The sequence below is a fragment of the Phocoena phocoena genome, chromosome 4, assembly GCF_963924675.1.
Source record: "Phocoena phocoena chromosome 4, mPhoPho1.1, whole genome shotgun sequence".
NCBI classification, from domain to species: Eukaryota; Metazoa; Chordata; class Mammalia; order Artiodactyla; family Phocoenidae; genus Phocoena; species Phocoena phocoena.
The window spans coordinates 23,523,417-23,544,406 of record NC_089222.1 but is presented as its reverse complement, the minus strand read 5'-3'; the positions used below and the strand labels follow the sequence as shown (position 1 = coordinate 23,544,406).

Sequence of the window (20,990 nt, the reverse complement as noted above, 5' to 3'; positions counted from 1 at the left end):
AGAGAATAGAAAGCACTGTATTAGACTTTTAAAACGTTATGCTAAGCGAAGAGAACTACTGTTTTTTCTAAAAGCTGTCGAACGGCATGATACCATTAATAGCTACGTAAATCTTAAATACTGCTAAGGAATTCTTTGGAGGTCAAGGCTACTATGGCCAAGCTAACGACCCCAAGCTTTTAGTACACGATGACTGAAAAGTTACCCATTTCTTCCTTCTAGAAGGAATATTATAAAGGAATCAGAATTAAAGTTTTATAAAATAGATAATGCACACACAAATTCAGGAAATAAAAATTCATTTCCCGCCTTCTATTAATTCCACAGCTATTATAAATTCCCAGGGTGTGTTTCTTATAACTAGAGGCTGCAAGAGATGCTCAGATCAGTACTCACGAGGTTTAAGTTAGTCCATATTTCTACAGGAAGTGACCTGCGGATGGGGAGCATGAGATGACACGATCTCACTCTTTTCTCGGGAGAAATGTACAGTAAATGCCTAAAATAGACACAGGCTTTTCTGTATCATAACAACAAGCAGTGATCTCATCAGAAACATGTGTACAAAATGAATCCCATTGGAAGGATTTGAGAAATATTTACTGTGAGATCTAACTTTTTGAAAATTTTAAGTTAAAAAAGAAAAAGAAAGGAATATAAGAATGGGCCATAATTTTTTTTAAAAAGTACCGAGTACTGAAAATTCTGCCATCTGTAGCAGTTTCAGAGTCCAAATACTTACCTAAAATAAGATCAATTTTGCCTTAAAGAAAAAATGCTAACCTTGTCAAAGGGGAATCTAAGAAAATATTTAGAGGGGATTATCATATCCCATTTTCCTACCATTCTACCATGCTCAGAGCTGAAATCACAATTTTCTATTCCTTAATAATCAGCCTACTTAGTAAAAAACAAAAACAAAAACAGGGGAGTTCCCTGGTGGCCCAATGGTTAGGACTCAACATATTCACTTCTGTGGGCCCAGGTTAAATCCTTGGTGGGGGAACTAAGATCCTGCAAGCTGCGCAGCATGGCCAAAAGAATTAAAATTAAAATAAATAAATAAATAAATAAAACAAAAATAGAAAATTCAAGTAACTTCATTTTGTAACTGTAATTTTTTTAAAAAAATAAAGTATAGGTGGCTACAATAGTACCTTTCACCTTTTGCACTATGATCAGTAATATTGCACATCCATTTTTATGAAATATTTTGGATTATTTTGTATTCAGTTTCTTGTGCTCTACAAAATAAAAAAACAGGAAGAATGTTTACATACAAACACACAAAACGTCTAGCCATCCATTTGGCTAAATAAACTGCCATGGACAAATTATTTAAAAGAATATTTTATAATGCAAGACAAAATTTCTACTTAATGAGTAAAAATTTAACCTTTAATAATAAGTCAAATAGAAAATGTATCCTGAAAAATAACAGTGAATGCTATAAGCAAATAAAACCCACTAGGTATGTAGTAAATGTTAAACAATTACATTGTTGGTATTGAAAAAATTAAGCAATCACTGTGTTAATATATAATCCAATAAAAATCAGAATTCATTTCTTTTAAATCTGTACCGTTGTATAGAAACGTATATACAACCTAGATAAAAACTTCTGAAAATTGGGAGTTACTATAAAGAAGAAATGTAATACTATTTTTTTTGTATACACGCCTGTGTCCAAGTGTATACAGAGGGATACGCAAATTCATTTTAACAAATACACACAGAAACTCTCAAGAAAATAAATACCCTCAATAGCTAAGATACACTTAGTCTGGCAAATGTCATATGGGGAGGGGGTGGGGGGAAGGCAGGTAAAACAGAGTCACCATTACTTGATTTGATTAAATAGCCTCACAACTGGAAAAAAAATTTTCAATGTATGAAAATTCATAGCTCAAATTGAGAGGTTTACAAATTCTTATACTATTCCCTTGAAATACTAAAACAAAAGAAAACAAGATGGCCTTTAAACAAACTGTCCTTTTAATTAAAAAGGTTTAGTATCTAAAACACTCAAGTTCATATTAATAAAATACAAAATACAACTAAATTGAGGTTACTTGGAATAAAAACTACGTACAAGCTATGTTACTAAAGCTTAATACATGTGCTACTTGATGTGGCAAAATCTTGCAGACACTATCATTAATGGTGTATTTTAGTGCATTTTTGACGATAAAGTGACAAGGTTAGCATTTTTTTTTGAACAGCCAGTTAAAAAACAAGTTTTCACATGACTGCCTCTAAGCACTTTGCATCCCCAATTCACATTTTGAAGATCTCTAAAAATTATCCTGAAGAAAAACCAATGCAGTCTGGTCTAGACTCTTACAAGAATGAAGGGAGCAAAAGGCTACCTTAAGTCTGCATGGGACCATTCAGTTTCACCAACCATGTAGCTATGTATAAAAACTGCAAAGCTAAATGTTATTGCTCATGAATACTGCAAGGAAGCTCTGAAGGCATAGTTCTCAGAAAAATCTAACTGCAAACAAATGGAAGAAGTATTTTCAAATTACACAATAAATGAATAGTGCAAAACTCTCTGAACAAGTATAAGACTATCAATTTACCAAAATTCAAGAAATTCAAGTTGGGAAATAGTATCAATGTATAAATAAAACTGAAAACTATGAGTTAACATTTGTACACATTTGAGAAAAAATACAAAATGGCAATTCCACTGAAATTCTCTGCAATGTGATACAAATATAGTAATAAATTCTGATTAGATATGCCAATGAAAAAAGATGTTCCAGTGGGAATTAAGAGATTCTGAAACTCTAAATTTGTAATACTGAATATATAACTATCCTCAACTTAAAATAATTGCTTACCTACTTTCTTGGCATCAATTCTTTCAAAAAAGAAAGATTAACATTTCTTTACAATTTTCTGGGGTTAAGAAACAAAAACATGAACACTGGTAATCCAGAAATATAAAGACCCTAATACAGTAGTTATGTAGTTTGAAATTAGCCACTAACTTTACACTCAAATTTGTAGAGGGAAAAATCATATCTAGTTGTATTCAACATCTGTAAAAGTACATTAAAAAATTCTAGTTGTAACTAGATGATCTCTGTGGTATTAAAGAACTAATTCTCAGAACATAAACCTATGTAGAGCAACCCACTCATTACAAGAATAAGGTAATGGAGATTCACATAAATTACCTAACTTGCCCAAGATCTCTCTTCATTGGTAAAGAGTATTTCACCACCTTGATCTTTAAAGCTTTACCTTCCAGCTTTAAAACTTCAATGAGTCAGTCAACAATTACTAAATATAAAAAGCCATGAAAATAATTTTTAAGGTACATGCTAGATTTATTATATGGCTATTGACCTTTCAGAAATTAGTATTTCAAACTTACTCTTAGTTCATTAAGTATGTGGTTGAAATTGATCCAATTTATTTCTAAACAGAAAATGGTTAACAGTTTAAGGCACTCATTATTAAGCATCTAATTGAAACTCAATATACTGATCAGTAGTTGACAAACGTAGTTATAATTTGCTTTATAAAGTCACAGCATATTTTGGAAATATGAGACATGGTTAAATATACAACAAATCTCAGAAAAGTATAGAGAATTTTTCTAATGAGAACCAAAGGTCATGGCTTTGTCTAACATGCAGGGCAGCAAATGATTCCAGAACCACACTAGTCAAACCAATCTCCCAGTTTATCTTTAAGGCAGTGCAGAGGCCCAGGACTAGTTGTTTTAATTCAGAATCATACAGTCTCATCAATGATGATAGAAGAGTTCCTGGAAACATTTCTAGAGCAAGCATGTACACATATCTGGTACCTACATTTTGAGTGTTATCTTAGTGCGGTTTATGTGGAATGATAAACATATTTTTCAATACATACGTTACAATAACTCTGAATTATCAATAATATATCACTCACAAAAATTTCAGCATTTGAGCACAGGACAAAATGAATACTTTACCAAGAACTGCCGGCACATTTCAGACAGAAGCCAAAACATGCAGCAAAAAGGGAAAAGGCACTAACAGAAATTGAGGAGAAAAGAGTAAATTACAGCTCTGTAACTTGTAAGTGTAATTATGGTTGGATTCTTAAAACTGTTAAAAGTGATCACTAAATATTCAGTGTACTACACAAGACAATGTAAATATTATATTACCTGCATGCTATCACAAACTCCTAAATACCAAAATGCCAACTGACAAGATTTTACATATACCACCTAATCAAATTTATTGTATACTAATAAATGTAAAAATCATGTTTACAGATGCTAATCAATGAAAAGCACATTAACTGCCTTAACTTTACAAGGTTAAATTCATCAAAATTCAATATTAAGTCTCTAGGTGTCAGAAAATTTTTTGTCTTTTAATATCATATATTCATACCTGCCATTGCAGCTGAAATCATGTGTACCTGGGTAGAATCAGGATCAAATAAACCATTCAACTTTTCCTTGCAGTTTGAATAAGCAGCAAAGTATATTGCTCTAAAATAAAGATTTAAATTTTGTCAATAAGCACGTTGCTTAATTCATAAGATTTAAAAGACATATAAATTGATCTTTATTATTCCAGAGTCCAGAAATCTAAAAACATAATGCCTTAGTTTTTATTTACATTCTCATGTAACATCACATACATATTTTTTCATGAAGACCATGAAGTACTTTTTGTATCAACTCATTAAAGATAAAGCATCCTCAGATAGTCCTACCCCAATAATCCGACAGCAACTAACTGAAAAAGTATAAGACTTTGGCAGGCCTATATAATGTTAATAAGGCTAAGTTAAATACACTGAGTTAAGTAAACGTGATATGAGTACTTTATGTTTTTTTGAAGAGAGGAAGGTAGAACTGACTCAAGTGATCAAAGTATATGTTAAACAATTGTGAGATACTGTGCTATATACCAATCTATACTACACAAAGAGTAGTTCACAGCACCCTTTAAAAGAACAATTGCAAAAGAAATCAGTCCCATCAGGTCAGATCTTGTTTTCTAACATTTGTAAACATTCCATTAAATTTATAAATATTTTCCCTGTTAACTCATTGACTGTGACTTCATGCATCCCAACTACCTCCTCACTGTTTAGCTTTCCAGGCATGAGCTGCTTGCTGTATCAAATATCCTGCTATTGCCCAACAATCCTGATTATCTGTCCAATAAGGGGAAGAGTAAACAAACAAGTAAAAATGGGGAGAGTATCACTGCTGTGCTTTTTTAATGTGCTTAAGAAAAAAAGGAAGTTAATATGACTGAAAATGAAACATTCTACTTCATGAAAAAGAAAAAAAAAAGGATACATTGAATGATACCAAATTAGCAAGGGGAATAAATAATGCATTACTAGAAATGAATAAGAAAAAAAAGCATCCTAAATGAGAAAATGGGCAAGGAATATACATAGGTAATTCACAGAAGAGAGATACAAATGACAAATAATTACAAGAAGGAGGACATGAAAGCACCAAAATAAAACAAGTGTATATTTTTAAAAAAAACAGTGAAAAATCATGTTTAGTCTATTTGGCAAGTATTAAAAGACACGGATAGTAGCCAACATTGGTAAAATGTGGATAAAGAGCAACTAATTCCCTATCTGAGAATAAAAAGATGGCATGCCTTTTCAGAAGGCAATTGAGCAATGTTCACTAAGTTTAAATGTTCATACGCCCTTTTATCCAGAAATTCTACTTTTCGGTAACTATCCTAAAGGAAAATACTTGCTTAAATACTCAAGGATAAAGGTACAGCTATGTTCACAAAACCATTGTTTTTAACAGCAAAAATCTGGAAATAAATCTAAAGGTTTATCAATAAGGGATCAGTCATACTATACAATTTTTAAAAGCTTCACTTATTTTCATGGAGAAAGCTTCAAAACAAATTTGGTGAAACATGATTCAATTTACGTAAATAATAATAAGTCTACATATTATGCATTTTATGTGCATAAGCCAGAAAAATTAATGCAAGACTCTAAACCAACTGCTTATCAATGGTGGTTATGTATGGGGAGGGAAGAGGAGTAACTGTGGAAAGGTGCACACGGTGAGAGGTGATGGGTTTAAGGTAATATGTCAACCTTTACACTACACTTTTTTTAGTCTTTACAATAAGAATGAAATTTTGGATCATTTTTAAAAAAGAAAGAGCCCATAAAAAGTTGAAACCCAATAAATAAGATATGGATCTACTACACTGTTTGAATACAGAGAGCTGGGTACACATTTTCACTCTGAATGTGAACTCTGCAGTGTTCTATCATGTGAACTCTGCAGTGTTCTATCATGGAAGAAGTCAATCTAAGATAAAAAGAAATCATAGAGAAAGGTCTTTTGGCCTTTCATCATATTAAGGCCTTCTTGGTTTTTTGAACTTGGTGCAAAAACTGCTTCACAATGATCTCACTAAGAGGTCCTCTGCACCTGCACACGGTACAATCTGCCTATCCTTTTAAATGGCTACTGATACCCATTTGTTATACCATAGTGCTTTATCTTGATTTCTCTTCAGGATCCCCCCTCATGAAGCTTGAAACAAGAAACACTACCACAATTTGATTAACTTAAATGTATTTTTTTTACCTGGAAGGGGCCACCCCCACTAAATTGGGGCCTAATCCTCTAAACAGGGAACGAGGCCCTTCTTTTTCCAAGATCACCCTGAAAGAGAAAAATATTATTTAGAAAGAAATGTCCTTCAATGTGTGGTACTTCATTTATATGGCAAATGTAGAGTCTAAATTCCCCACGTTTGCACTATGTTATACTCTTTTGTCAGTGTTGCTCACTTATAAAAATCTGTTTTTCTTGACAAAGTATAAATTAATAAAGATTGATAACAGATTTAGTAGCAATAATAGAAAGAACTCCTTTCAGATTGTTTCCTAAAAGTTTTCAAGACATAATTATCAATATAGATTTCTACATTTATTTTCATATGATCATGCTACTCTTATCTTCAATCTCCTCCATTTTACTACCTTTACCAGCAAATTCAATTCCCAATTAGAAATGTAGTTCCCTCCTAGTATTTGAGGTCCTTTCCTTGATATTGGACAACTCCCTCATACTGCAGCATTATCTTATCCAACCATTCCAGTGAAACGCCATGGCAAAATTCATCACCCTAACATCCTTTAGGGTACTAAAATGGTTAGTCCGCTACTATTCCTTCCTCTACTTAGTTAACATTTACTATATTGTAAATATATTTACAATATATTTACTATATTGAATAGGTACTGTATAAAGACTAAGCAGAGTAAGGAGACAGAAAAGAGGGTAAGGCCCCTGCCACTGAGAAGTCTGCTATCCAGTCGTGGAAAAAAGAATTATATTGAAATAAATAATTTAACAGACCATATCAATAAGCAAATACTATACAAGCTAGATATATATGCCCAGTAGGAAAAGGAACAGAGGCATGTCCAAGTCATGGAAGGCTTTCTGAAGGTGAGTTACTAAATGAAGTTTTGGAGTAAGAAAGAAAGATTGAGGAAGAGTAGGTATTTTAATTCAGACTTAACAGACTGCGCCAGTGGTTCTGAAGCACCTGTACGCTTAAGAATGATCTCTCGAAAGGCAGCTGAGCAGAATGGTTAATTAAGGGCCTGAACTGTGGGGCCTGACTTCCCAATATAAAGAGCTCAATTTTGGTAAGTAATGACTTTTATCCTTATTTTCATCAGCAGTAAACAGAGAAAAACAGTACTTTTGGGGGAAGGGGGCAGGTAGAGTGGTGGTTACTATAAGGAATAAATAAGTTAATTAAAAAAAACAGCTTAAGAGTTCCCTGGCGGCACAGTGGTTAAGACTCCGCCTGCCAATGCAGGCGACATGGGTTTCAGCCCTGGTCCGGGAAGATCGCACGTGCCATGGAGCAACTAAGACCGTGCACCACAACTACTGAGCCTGCGCTCTAGAGCCCGTGGGCCACAATTACTGAGACCGAGCACCACAACTACTGAAGCCCACGTGCCTAGAGCCCGTGCTCCGCAACAAGCCATCACAATGAGAAGCCTGCGCACGGCAATGAAGAGTAGCCCCCGCTCGTCGCAACTAGAGAAAGCCCGCATGCAGCAATGAAGACCCAACGCAGCCAAAAATAAATAAATTAAAAAAAAAAAAAAGAGCTTAAAAGAGTACCTGGCCCACAGTAAGCACTTGATAACTCTTACTATTATCATTATTACTGGAGCATTTGTTCAAAATGCAAATTTCTTAGATCCCACCCTCAAAGTATTCTTAATTCAGCAGGTACAGGACAGTGCCCAGCAATCTACATTTTTACCATGCCACCATATGACTGACACAGGTGATACAGAAGCACTTAAAAAAGAACGAACGAAAGAAAGAAAATTTATTTGGCTGTGCCAGGTGTTAGTTGCAGCACATAGGATCTTCACTGCAGCATGCATGTGGGATCTAGTTCCCTGACCAGGGATCAAACCCAAGCCCCCTGCATTGGGAGTGCAGAGGACCGCCAGGGAAGTCCCCAGAAGCACTTTTGATAAAACTAGATTAGACAGAAGCAGAATTAAGAATGACAAATTGTAGAGCACATTTTGAAAATTTCCGTGTTTGCTAGCCCTTTCTGTTAATAATCCCTTTGAGAAGTAAAAGAAAGGTAAGTGTCCTTTAAAAAAAAACACATTTGCAAACACTCACAATTTTGCATACAATTTCACCTAATTTACAGACCTCTTGAAGCTCATCCAAGAGCCCCTAAGAAATTGACAAAGCCTGGGGGGAATTCCTAAAGTTCCAGGTTAAGAAGCCATGAAACACTTCATAGCCACTAGGATGGCTATAATCAGAAAGACAGATGGAGTAAAACAAAGGTTGGTAAGGAATTTTATTTTATACTTTATTTTATTTTTTGGCAAGGAACTGGAAACCTCATTCATTGGTGGTGGGAATGTAAAATGATGTATCCGCTTTGGAAAACAGTTTGGCAGTTCCCTAAAGTGTTAAATATAGTTACCATACAACCCAGCAATTCCACTCCTAGTATATCCCCCAGAAAAATAAAACATGTGTTCCTATAATGGCATTACTCGTAATACTCCAAAAGGGGAGACCATGCAAATGTTCATCAACCAATGGGTGGATAAATAAAATGTGGTACGTACCTATACAATGGAATATTTGGCAACAAAAAGATATTTGTTACAACGTAGATGAACCTTGAAAACATACTAAATGAAAGAAACCAGTAAAAGACCACATACTATATAATTTCATTTATGTAAAGTGTCCTGAATATGCAAATCTATAATGACAGAAAGTAGATTAGTAGTTGTTGCCTAGGGCTAGGGGGAGAGGAAGAGGAGAAAACAGGAGTGACTGCTAACAGGAAAGGGCTTCTTTTTGTGGTGGTGATGAATATGTTCTAAATTTAGAGTATGGTGATGGTTTGAACAACTCTGTGAATATACTAAAAACAATTGAATTGTACACTTTAAATGGGTGAATTTTATGGTATGTAAATTATCTCTCAAGAGATGTTGGGAAATTAAAAACCAAAGGAAGAAACCATGAAACAGGTTGATTAGGACAGAGCCCCAAAATAAGGAAAAAATGGGAATAAGAGTCAACAGAGTTTAAGGCAAGAGAATGCAGAGTCGGAAGCCATCTGGACACCGATGACAGGTGAAACATTAAACTGACTCTTAAATGAGAAATTAAAACAGAGCCCAGAGGGATTCCTACAGTTCCTCTGAGGAAAGTCAGAGAAGGCAAAACCACTGAAAAATAGAATTTAAAAAATATAGTATTGTCACAAAGGTCAAAGGAAGAATTTTAAGAGGAGCATTACATTCGGTAATAACTGTCAAAATCATGATATTAAAATACTCTATTATTAAGCAGATAGAAGTATATATCTACAACAATGGCATTTTAACCCCAAATTGTTAACAATTTTATTCTACCTACTCATGTACTTAAGTAAATTTGAAAAAAGAAAAGAGTGATGAAATCTTTTGGTAGTGAAAAACACACAGTATGAGTTTACTTGCTACTACAAAATAAACACCACTGAACTAAGCTCAAATAGATTATGTCCCAACTGAGCTGAAAAGACAGACACCCAGGGCATTCAGTTACATATCTAAGTTTAAACATATAAAACTCAATTTCAATAGTTTTGAAATTTCAAATCTAATTTGTAACACAATGAAGTATGGTAAAATGTAAAAACACATCTTTTTCAAACCATTAAGAAATGCCTATCACTGAAGTACATTTTAAAATCAGTAGAACTCTGCTTTAAACCTTAGTTATATTTAGGTCATATAAAAATCAAACTGACATAAATTGGATGTACTTACTTGTGTGAGCACTTTGAAAATTAAAAATACACATAAAGAGTTAGCATTTAACATGATCACATTTCAAAAATAAATGAATTTATTTAAACAAAACAAAATACCTATAATGTCTTGAGAAAATAAATCCACTGGATAAATGTAGAAAAATACTCCAAATACACATGATTTGGAAATAATATTACATTTTATCCAATGTACATATTATCCAATTTACTGTTCCTCTCCATTAGGGATTATTGTTTCTACTGAATTTATGGGAGTAATTCTGTCATTAAGTTTGTAAAAACCTTTTTAAGTATGGCAGAATATAAATAAACAAACATGGGCATCACTAAGGTAAAGCCGACAAAAAAAATTCATGAATACTGTGCTCTCACTTTAGACAATGGAGAGGTCCAGGAGACACTACCCGATTGACACTGGCTCCAGCCATGGTGTTCAGCTGAACTTCAGAGATATAAAGTGTCACAGAAGATGACTGCAGCCGTGTTTTTACAACTTCCAGTGGACATGTCAGAATAGCTCCCACCGTACCACCACATCTACAAAAAAATGCAAAGAACAAAACTTATCTACTTAATTCACAAATTAGTACACATGCGCAGAGCTAAGAAACAAATGAACAACTGGGGCTTTGTGAAGGTACTAAAATTTACGATTTTTGATTTTAGAAGACTAAGTAATTTTTTAAATGTTTCACTTATTTGACTGTATACAAACACCTTTAGTAGTTAAAAGTAACTGAGCTTAATATCTACCTAGCAAGAATAATTAGCTGAAGATTCCAAACAGTGGGTATTACTACTGAAATTTACTGGTACATCATATCATAGCTTTTAAACACTATTCTAGGGCTTTATTTGGTACTCCCTGCCCAGATATTACTTGTGTTGAAACCTAGACCATTATTTGAAGTATATCCTATTTCTCAAACTCCTATCTTATCTTTCAAAATTCAAGAAATGGTCTTGAGAGCAATATGAAATAAACCACTGATGGATAATCATACATGTCCCCTTATTTTAAATATCCAAATACTCAGAGGCATTTCACCTACAAATAAATACGGAATTTGAGTCTCAAAATCTGTATGTTAGGCCCACCATACGGGAATCTGTGCAAAGTAGGTAGGCTTAGCTAGAAGAATCCAATTTAAATATAAGGACTGATCACCAAAACAACAACAAAATAAAAGCTCTTAAATGATATTATTTAAACTTTTTGAAAGTATATAAGAGGCTGAGTAATTTATTCTTTTTAAATGCAAGACTGGAAAATAATTTTCTCTTAAAGCATTAATAGCTACTCAATGGAGTTCTGAGAACTGTTTTCTAACCAGAGGAAAATCACTCAAGAGACCTCTTACTGCATTGAAAGAGAAAAGCAGACTGAGTCAGAAGTAACCTGGACCTCCAAAACAGGCATTAGAGCAAGAAGAAAAACAGCTCACCACAGAAAGATACTAAACAATTCTACGTATAGAATTTTAAAAATGTGTATATACAAAAGATATAATAAAAGGAAAGCAGGCATGAAAACAATACCATTCCAAAAAAAGTTAAGACAAGAAATCATTAATAAGAGTATTTCATATTAATTTAACAGTACATGCCATCAAGAAAATAAAACTGAAACAAACTTTATCCAATAAAAGTGAAAAATTAACACAACAAATGAAAAACAGAGAACATCAACATGTAAAATAAAACTTGATTCTTACCTCTTATCATATTTTAAAAAGTAACTCAAAATGGACTATACAAAACTTCTAGAAGGAAACATTTGGAGAAAAATCTTTTTGACTTTGGGTTAGGCACACATTTCTTAGATTGAACAACAAAAAGCAAACGCATGAATCATAAAAGAAAAAAACTGATAAACTGGACTTCACCAAAGTTTAAAATTCCACACTCTGAACGAAACTGTTAAGAAAATGAAAAAAACAAACCAGTCTGAGAGAACTATTTGCAAAACACTTATCTTGTAAATGCTTATATTCAGAAACAAAACTCAAAAATAAAAACAACTAAAAAAAGATGAACAAATACTTCAACAAAGATATATGGATACAAATAAACAGAAAGATTTTTCAAAATCATTTTTCATCAGGAAAATGCAAATTAAAACCTCAGTGAGGTACACTGCACATCTTACTAATGGATAAAATTAAAAAGACTGACAATAACAAGTGTCCATACAGAGCAACTAGAAACCTCAAACACTGCTGGTGGGAATGCAAAATGGTAGATTTTTTTTTCTGGGGGGGCCACACTGTGTGGCTTGCAGGATCTTAGTTCCCTAACCAGGTATTGAACCCCGGCCCAGCAGTGAAAGTGCAGAGTCCTAACCACTGGAACACAGGGAATTCCCGCAAAATGGTAGATTTTGGAGGAAAAAAAAAAAGTCACAGTTTGAGAAAAAGTCTGGTGGTTTCTTACAAAGTTAAACATATTACTGCCGTACATCCCTGCAATCCCACTCCTAAGATGTTGACCTGGGAAAAATCAACACATACAGGCATACTTAGAGAGATTGTAGATTCAGTTCCAGACCATCCCAATACAGTGACTACCACAATAAATTGAGTCACATGAATTTTTTTTTTTAGTGCATATAAAAGTTATGTTTACACTATACTGTAGTATATTAAGTGTGCAATAGCATTATGTCTAAAAAAAGTACATCTTAATTTTTAAAAATGCTGATCAAACTTATAAGTTTTTTGCTTTGACAAAATAGATGAGTTTCTTTTTAAAATTTATTTTATTGACATATAGTTGATTTACAATGTTGTGTTAATTTTTACTGTACAGCACAGTGATTTGGTTATACATATATATTCATATTCTTTTTCATATTCTTTTCCATTATGGTTTATCACAGGATATTGAATACAGTTCCTGTACTATAAGAGTAGGACCTTGTTGTTTATCCATTCTATAAACAACAAATTTATAAGCTTCTGCACAGTGAAGGAAACCATAAACAAAACGAAAAGACAACCTACAGGGCTTCCCTGGTGGCGCAGTGGTTGGGAGTCCGTCCGCCTGCCGATGCAGGGGACACGGGTTTGTGCCCTGGTCCGGGAAGATCCCACGTGCCGCGGAGCGGCTGGGCCCATGAGCCATGGCCGCTGAGCCTGCGTGTCCAGAGCCTGTGCTCCGCGACGGGAGGGGCCACAACAGTGAGAGGCCCGTGTACGGCAAAAAAAAAAAAAAAAAAAAAAAAAGACAACCTACAGAAATGGGAGAAAATATTTGCACATGATGCAACTGACAAGGTATTAATTTCCAAAATGTACAAACAGCTCATACAACTCAATATCAAAAAAAAACCACCTAATCAAAAAATGGGCAAAAGACCTAAATAGAGATTTCTCCAAAGAAGACATACAGAGGGCCAACAGGCACATGAAAAGAAGCTCAACATCACTACTTATCAGAGAAATGCAAATGAAAATTACCATGAGGTATCACCTTACACCAGTCAGAATGGCTATCATCAAAAAGTCTACAAATAATACATGCTGGAGAGGGTGTGGAGAAAAGGGAACCCTCCTACATTGTTGGTGGGAATGTAAATTGGTGCAGCCACTATGGAGAACAGTATGGAGATTCTTAAAAAACTAAAAATAGAGTTACCATATGATCTAGCAATCCCACTCTTGGGCATGTATCTGGAGAAAACTCTAATTCAAAAAGATACATGCACCCAATGTTCATAGCAGCACTATTTACAATAGCTAAGACATGGAAGCAACCTAAATGTCCATAAACAGATGAATGGATAAAGAAGATGTGGTATTATATACACAATGGAATGTTACTCAGCCATGAAAAAAAAAAAAGAAATAATGCCATCTGCAGCAACACTGGATGGACCTAGAGATTATCATACTAAGTGAAGGAAGTCAGACAAAAAGACAAATATATGATATCACTTCTATGTGGAATCTAAAAAAAATGCTACAAATGAACTTACAAATAAACTTATGGTTACCAAAGGGGAAAGGGAGAGTGAGGGATAAATTAGAGTTTGGCATTAGCAGATACAAACCAGTATATATAAAATAAACAACAAGGTCCTCCTGTACAGCACAGGAAACTATATTCAATATCTTGTAATAAACTATAATGGGAAAGAATCTGAAAAGTATATATATAAAAATAACAATCACTTTGCCGAACACAAGAAACAAATACAACACTGTAAATCAACTATACTTCAATTTAAAAAGAAAGAGAGAAAAGCATACAATTTATTTAAGTTTTATGTGTAAAACTTTATAAGAAAACAAAGACCCTAAGAAGTGGCTAAAACTGAGCATTTTTATGCTAGGTTTGATGAAGAATGGAAAATCATGGGAAAATGTGATAGGACAGAAAAAGGGTATGAGCAAAGAAATAAAAATGCTGTTGGGAAAATGGTTCTGATGGACTTGCTGAACACAGGGTTGCCACAAAACTTTGTTTTTTTTTTAAAAAAACGCATTATCTTCAAAATACAATAAAGCAAAGTGCAATAAAATGTGCTATGCCTGTATATGTCTACACAAAGACCTGTCCATGAACATTTACAGCAGCTTTACTCTTAATAGCCCAAAACTGGAAACAACCAAAATGTCCATCAACTGATGAAGGATAAACAGATTGTGGTCTATTCATACAATGGACTACTGCTCTGTAATAAAAAGCAGCAACCTGGATGAATCTCAAAAACATTATGCTAACTGAAAAAAACCAGCACAAAAGGCTTTCATTTTATAACATTTTCATTTTTATGACATTCTGTAAAAGGCAAAAAAACTAGAACAGAAGTAAGATCAGTGGTCACCAAGAGGCAGCTGAGGTGGGAATAACTGACCGCAAAGGGCATGGAGAAATTCCTGGGATAACAGAAATGTCCTATGTTTTGATTATAGTATAGGCATACATCATTTTATTGTGTCCCACAAGCATTGCGTTTTTTAATAAATTGAAGGTCTGTGGCAACGCTGTGTTGTTAGATGATGGTTAGCATTTTTTAGCAATCAAGTATCAATACATTTGGGTTTTTAAAATTTTATTTTATTGGCAGCACCTCGCGGCTTGCAGGATCTTAGTTCCGCAACCAGGGATCAAACCCATGCCCCCTGCAGTGGAAGCGTGGAGCTCTAACCACTGGACAGCCAGGGAATTCCCAGCAATCAAGTACATTTGATCCTTGAATAACCTGGGTGTTAGGGGTGCCGATCCTCTGTACAGTCAAAAATCCACGTATAACTATATAGTCAGCCCTCCTGTATCCGTGGCTCCACATTTGTGGATTCAACCAACCATGGGTTGTGTAGTCCTATGGTATGCATTTACTGAAAAAAATCTGGCTATAAGTGAACCTGTGCAGTTCAAACCCGTGTTGTGGTGTGCGGGCTTCTCACTGCGGTGGCTTCTCTCATTGCGGTGGCTTCTCTTATTGCGGAGCACGGGCTCTAGGCACACGGGCTTCAGTAGTTGTGGTGCTCAGGCTCAGTAGTTGTAGCACACGGGCTTAGCTGCTTCGCAGCACGTGGGATCTTCCCGGACCAGGGATCGAACCTGTGTCCCCTGCATTGGCAGGCAGATTCTTAACCACTGCGCCACCAGGGAACTCCCCGGGTCATCTGTATTTTTAAATTAAGGTATATATGTTGTTTTTTTTAGACATAATGCTATTGAACACAATAGACTACAGTATAGTATAAGCAAACCTTTATATGTACTGGGAAACCAAAAAATTAGTATTTCTCAAAAATTCCATTTATGACTTTAAATAGGAAATTAAAAAATTTAATCCCCCCAAAAGAAAAGATCAAAACCATGATTATATTTTCAGAAATCAAGCGTCAATTAGACAAATAGTAGGGCCATGAAAGATCTGAAACAAAATTAAGCAGGCCAAGGGAGAGTTCTACACTCAATGAATAAGAAACTGATATTTTTAAGCAGCTATGAAATAGGCTTAAAAACCTAATTATAGGGCTTCCCTGGTGGCGCAGTGGTTGAGAATCTGCCTGCTAATGCAGGGGACACGGGTTCAAGCCCTGGTCTGGGAAGATCCCACATGCCGCAGAGCAACTAGGTCCGTGAGCCACAACTACTGAGCCTGCGCATCTGGAGCCTGTGCTCCGCAACGAGAGGCCGCGATAGTGAGAGGCCCACACACCGCGATGAAGAGTGGCCGCCACTTGCCACAACTAGAGAAAGCCCTCGCACAGAAAAGTAGACCCAGCAAAAATAAATAAATTAATTAATAAACTCCTACCCCCAACATCTTCTTAAAAACAACAACAACAAAAAAACCCCTAATTATATATAAGGCCCAAGGAGAGTCTTAAAAACAGAAGCCATAGTTTATTTATGTTGATTGTTGACGCTACGTAGTAAGAGATATGAATCATCACAGTATACACTTTAGTACATACTACAGAACTCAAGAGAGCCTACATGGTAGACCACACTGTATTCACACTACAGTAGTGATTTATTTATAGTAACTCATATTTGTTTTTAATTCAAATTTGCCTAGCTTTTTGAAAGCTGTTTAATATATTTACGTAAGCTTATTGAACATAAACCCCAATAGACCCCAAATTTGTAATAAAATGCAAATTTATATTCTGTAAAACCTAAAGAATATGTCCTTGGTTTTCACACTGAACATGAATTACTTACATAATTAAAATAAACAAAAACAAGCAAAAAGCAAAGTTAGCACATTCACAGGAATGACTACCTATATCATACTCAGTCATTCCTGGTTCCGAGAGAATAAACACATTACACAAAGAAAACAACCAACCAACCTACCAGGGAAGAACAGTATCTATGCCTCACAGGCTTGTTGTAAGGATAATTTACGATAATGATATAACCCATGACATGACACATAGAAAGTACTCAATAAGCATTAGCTACTGAAGTTGTCAGCATCTATTACTGATTATAGCAACTAAATTAAACATTTTTTTTTTTTGCAGTACGCGGGCTTCTCACCGTTATGGCCTCTCCCGTTGCGGAGCACAGGCTCCGGACGCACAGGCTCAGTGGCCATGGCTCACCGGCCCAGCTGCTCCGCGGCACGTGGGATCTTCCCAGACCGGGGCATGAACCCGTATCCCCTGCATTGGCAGGTGGACTCTCAACAACTGCGCCACCAGGGAAGCCCAGCAACTAAATGTTTTAACAGAACTATTACAAATACTTTATGGCAGACGACAGACATATATACTATGATTCCTAAAAAAAACACTTCAATAAATAAAATACATGACGATATAAACTGTACAGAGCTGCGGGGGGAGGGCGGTATAAGTGGGTGTATACACAAGCACTTACACTGTCCTGAAGCAGTTTTACATTATAAAATGCAATAGGTATACAGTACAGGAGTGACACTCCAGTGTTTCTCATGCTGCTTTTTATCTTAGTCACTTTAAAGTAATTATTTTGTACACTGAAATCATCATAATTGATGCAGAGAACAAAACTACTGCTGTCAATAAACATTTAAAAATCTCTATGTATGAAAGCAGGATTAATTACATTAGATTTATCTCTTCACCATGTCAAAACTCACTGTCTAAAGGAAAATGCCACAAGGACAAAGAGAGGAGAAATTAACACGATTTCAAGCAGAGAAGCAAACAGTTTTGCCCTGCTGAACTCCTTACAACAGGCCTAATGACTAAGTGCACCAAGTACTCAAGATGGAGGTAAGGCTAAGAATTTAAAACAGAAGGACCGGCTGACGGGTAATGTAGCAAAGCTAGGATACCAGGTGGTATTCTCTTCCTCCCCACCATGGGTAAAACTGTATTCCAGGGCAGAAGGCTAATTTTCTGAAGCACATGAACTCAAACTGTGAGCTCAGGTTTAACGGGTACAATGGATGCAAAAAACCCACATCAAGTTACAATATTGCAATCTTTCATTATACTGGAGACAAAGATCTCATAAATTTCTAGAAAGAACAAAAGGTCGCATACACAGGAAAAGTCATAATAGCATCACATTACTCAACAACTGAAGATTACTTATTCTAGAATTCTACGCCAAACCTAACTATTAAGTAGATAAAATAAGAAGTTCCCGCTGGTAAGGAGACATGGGGGAAGGGAGCAGGGAAACGTTGGTTTTTATTTCAGCAGCTTTTTAAAAAACTATACGTATAAACTTCTTTATTTTTAAATAAATATTTAATCATAATTTTAGCAGTAAGTATCCTTTAAAAACAGCACGGGTTTTTAACTGGAGAATGTGGTTGATGTTTCTGGGACCCAATGGACTCCATGAAAAAATGATGTATTTGCGCCAGTGTCTTTGACTCAGAACTCCAAAATAAATCCAGAATCTTGACCACCTCTCACCATTTCCACCCTGGTCTAAGCCACAATATTTTGTCGAAGTTACTGGACTAACCTCCTAATTAGTGTCTCTCTTCTACCCTTACCCCACTCCCTCAATACATAAGAGTGACTGTATTAAAATCTTGTCAGATTAAGTCATTCCTCTGCTCAAAACTTTCCAAAGACTTCCTATGTCATTCAGAATAAAAGCCAAAGTCCTCACAATGGCCTACAAGATCTAACACAATCTGATCTTCCCTGATTCCTCCTCATCTCATCTACTATCCACCTTCTCACTCACTCTGTTCCAACCATACTGGCCTCTGCTCTAATTCTAATTATTAGAGTTTAACACACCAAGCATGCTCCTGCGGTATTGGAGGCTAACAATCATCAGTTCGAAGGGAGATCAAAGGATAAAGAGGCCTTCTGATACCCGACTATCCTCAAGTCTCACTGGTTCTACATTCTAAACTTCCTCTTATATTTCCCCTCACCATCCACACTGCAAGTGCCTTAAAGCAGGGCCTCATTTTATTTCTAGCCTTCTAGCTGGTCCTGAGTCCCTTCTGATCCAGTGATGTGGCCAATGTGTCAAGATCAATTGCAAGGTGTCACCAATATAATTTGCTACTAAAGAAAGTACTAAGTTGGATGCTTTACTGTTAAAAGAAAAAGTTACAATTCAAAGTCTCTCATTCATTTGCTTTAAATGCTTCAATTAGCAAAGAATTCCAAGGAGAGAACAGCCAAGTTTGAGAGCAGAAGAGCATATAAATGTGTTATTCTGTAATATCAAAGATCTAGAAAGGGGACTTCTCTGGTGGCGCAGTGGTTAAGAATCCGCCTGCCAATGCAGGGGACATGGGTTCGAGCCCTGGCCTGGGAAGATCCCACATGCCGTGGAGCAACTAAGCCGGTGAGCCACAACTACTGAGCCCGTGAGCCACAACTACTGAGCCTGCGTGCCACAACTACTGAAGCCCATGCGCCTAGAGCCCATGCTCCACAACAAGAGAAGCCACTGCAATGAGAAGCCCGTGCACTGCAACTAAGAGTAGCCCCCGCTCGCCACAACTAGAGAAAGCCCGCACACAGCAATGAAGACTCAATGCAGCCAAAAATTAAAAAAAAAAAAAAAATCTAGAAAGGGGGTTTCTAAGGTTATAAATCAAATAAAACTGTAAAATGCCCCTATACCCTTGGTATACCCACATTAGAAAATCTCAACTATGTGTTCTTCGTAAAACTATTTGGATCAATGCCAATTTTAAAGTTTCAAAGGCAAATGTCATACCTTTTAAAGATATGAGGCCAAGGTTGCTTGGTGAGAGTCAGGTTATCATATAACTATGCATTGATTTTAGAGAATATTTAAGAATTGTTTGACATGGTTATCACGAAACACCTTTACAAGACATTTAAAACTATTCTATTTTCATGATGTTTGAGAAATTATACAATAAGTCAGTCAAGTCACCCCAGGAATTTACTGGAATGTAGACACATTTTTAGCCTATGGTAATTTGGGAGTAAATGTCTCAGAACTTTCAAGTGTGGCTTCTACTTGTTTACTGTATATAATGAAGATAAAATTTTTTGACACGTCAGGGGTTCTAACTACTCAAGGGCTATGGATCCCTTGAGTAAAGCAATGGCTAAAAGCTGCTTAGAATGGAAATTTTTTTTTTTTTTTGAAGCTAGGCACAACGGAACCAAGAAACTGGTTAAAAAAAACAAAACGAAACAATCTGGGAAAATTGATCTTTAAGAAAGAGAAAGGACTCTGAGGGCCCTAAAATACCCTCCCTCACCCAAGTTACAGCAACACAAGAATCAGAAATGTGGGAGGTTGGGGGAAGATAGTGAAGGGGAAAAAGAAATTGTTCACCAAGTAAATATTAGTAACAAGCAGATCAGTTCAGCCATTATGCCAAGAGTCATAAATCCCTAGTCAGTGCAGATGCAAAACTTGATCAGCAGGATAGCCCCAAGGGCCTGAACCACTAGATTCAGCTCCCCTGGCTTTAGAGAACTTAACTAAGCACACCTATGGAGGAATTAAAGGTGCCCCAGGTTTCTGCTAAGGAAAGGATGGGTCAAGGAAAAGAAATGGGATTCTAAGACTGTGGCTGTTACACACATATCTTTGATTCTGACCTTTTGAGCATGTATGGATCAGGACACTTGTTCTGAATAGGCAAGGTTAATTTATAAACGGACAAAATCTATTCTGATTGGGTCCACAATATTTGTGTATGTGTATGTA

General features: G+C 35.7%; 1 protein-coding gene across 1 annotated transcript in view; it reads right to left on the bottom strand.

Annotated features, from left to right (window-relative positions):
• The window catches only part of SLC25A36 (solute carrier family 25 member 36), a 36,189-nt gene that overhangs the window by 9,241 nt on the left and 5,958 nt on the right, over positions 1–20,990 (bottom strand). Inside the window, exons 2-4 of the mRNA XM_065876385.1 lie at positions 10,737–10,901; positions 6,611–6,688; positions 4,404–4,504 (exon numbers count right to left, since the gene is read on the bottom strand). Of these exons, the coding sequence (XP_065732457.1) occupies positions 4,404–4,504; positions 6,611–6,688; positions 10,737–10,901 (344 nt within the window). The remainder of the gene's footprint in view (positions 1–4,403; positions 4,505–6,610; positions 6,689–10,736; positions 10,902–20,990) is intronic.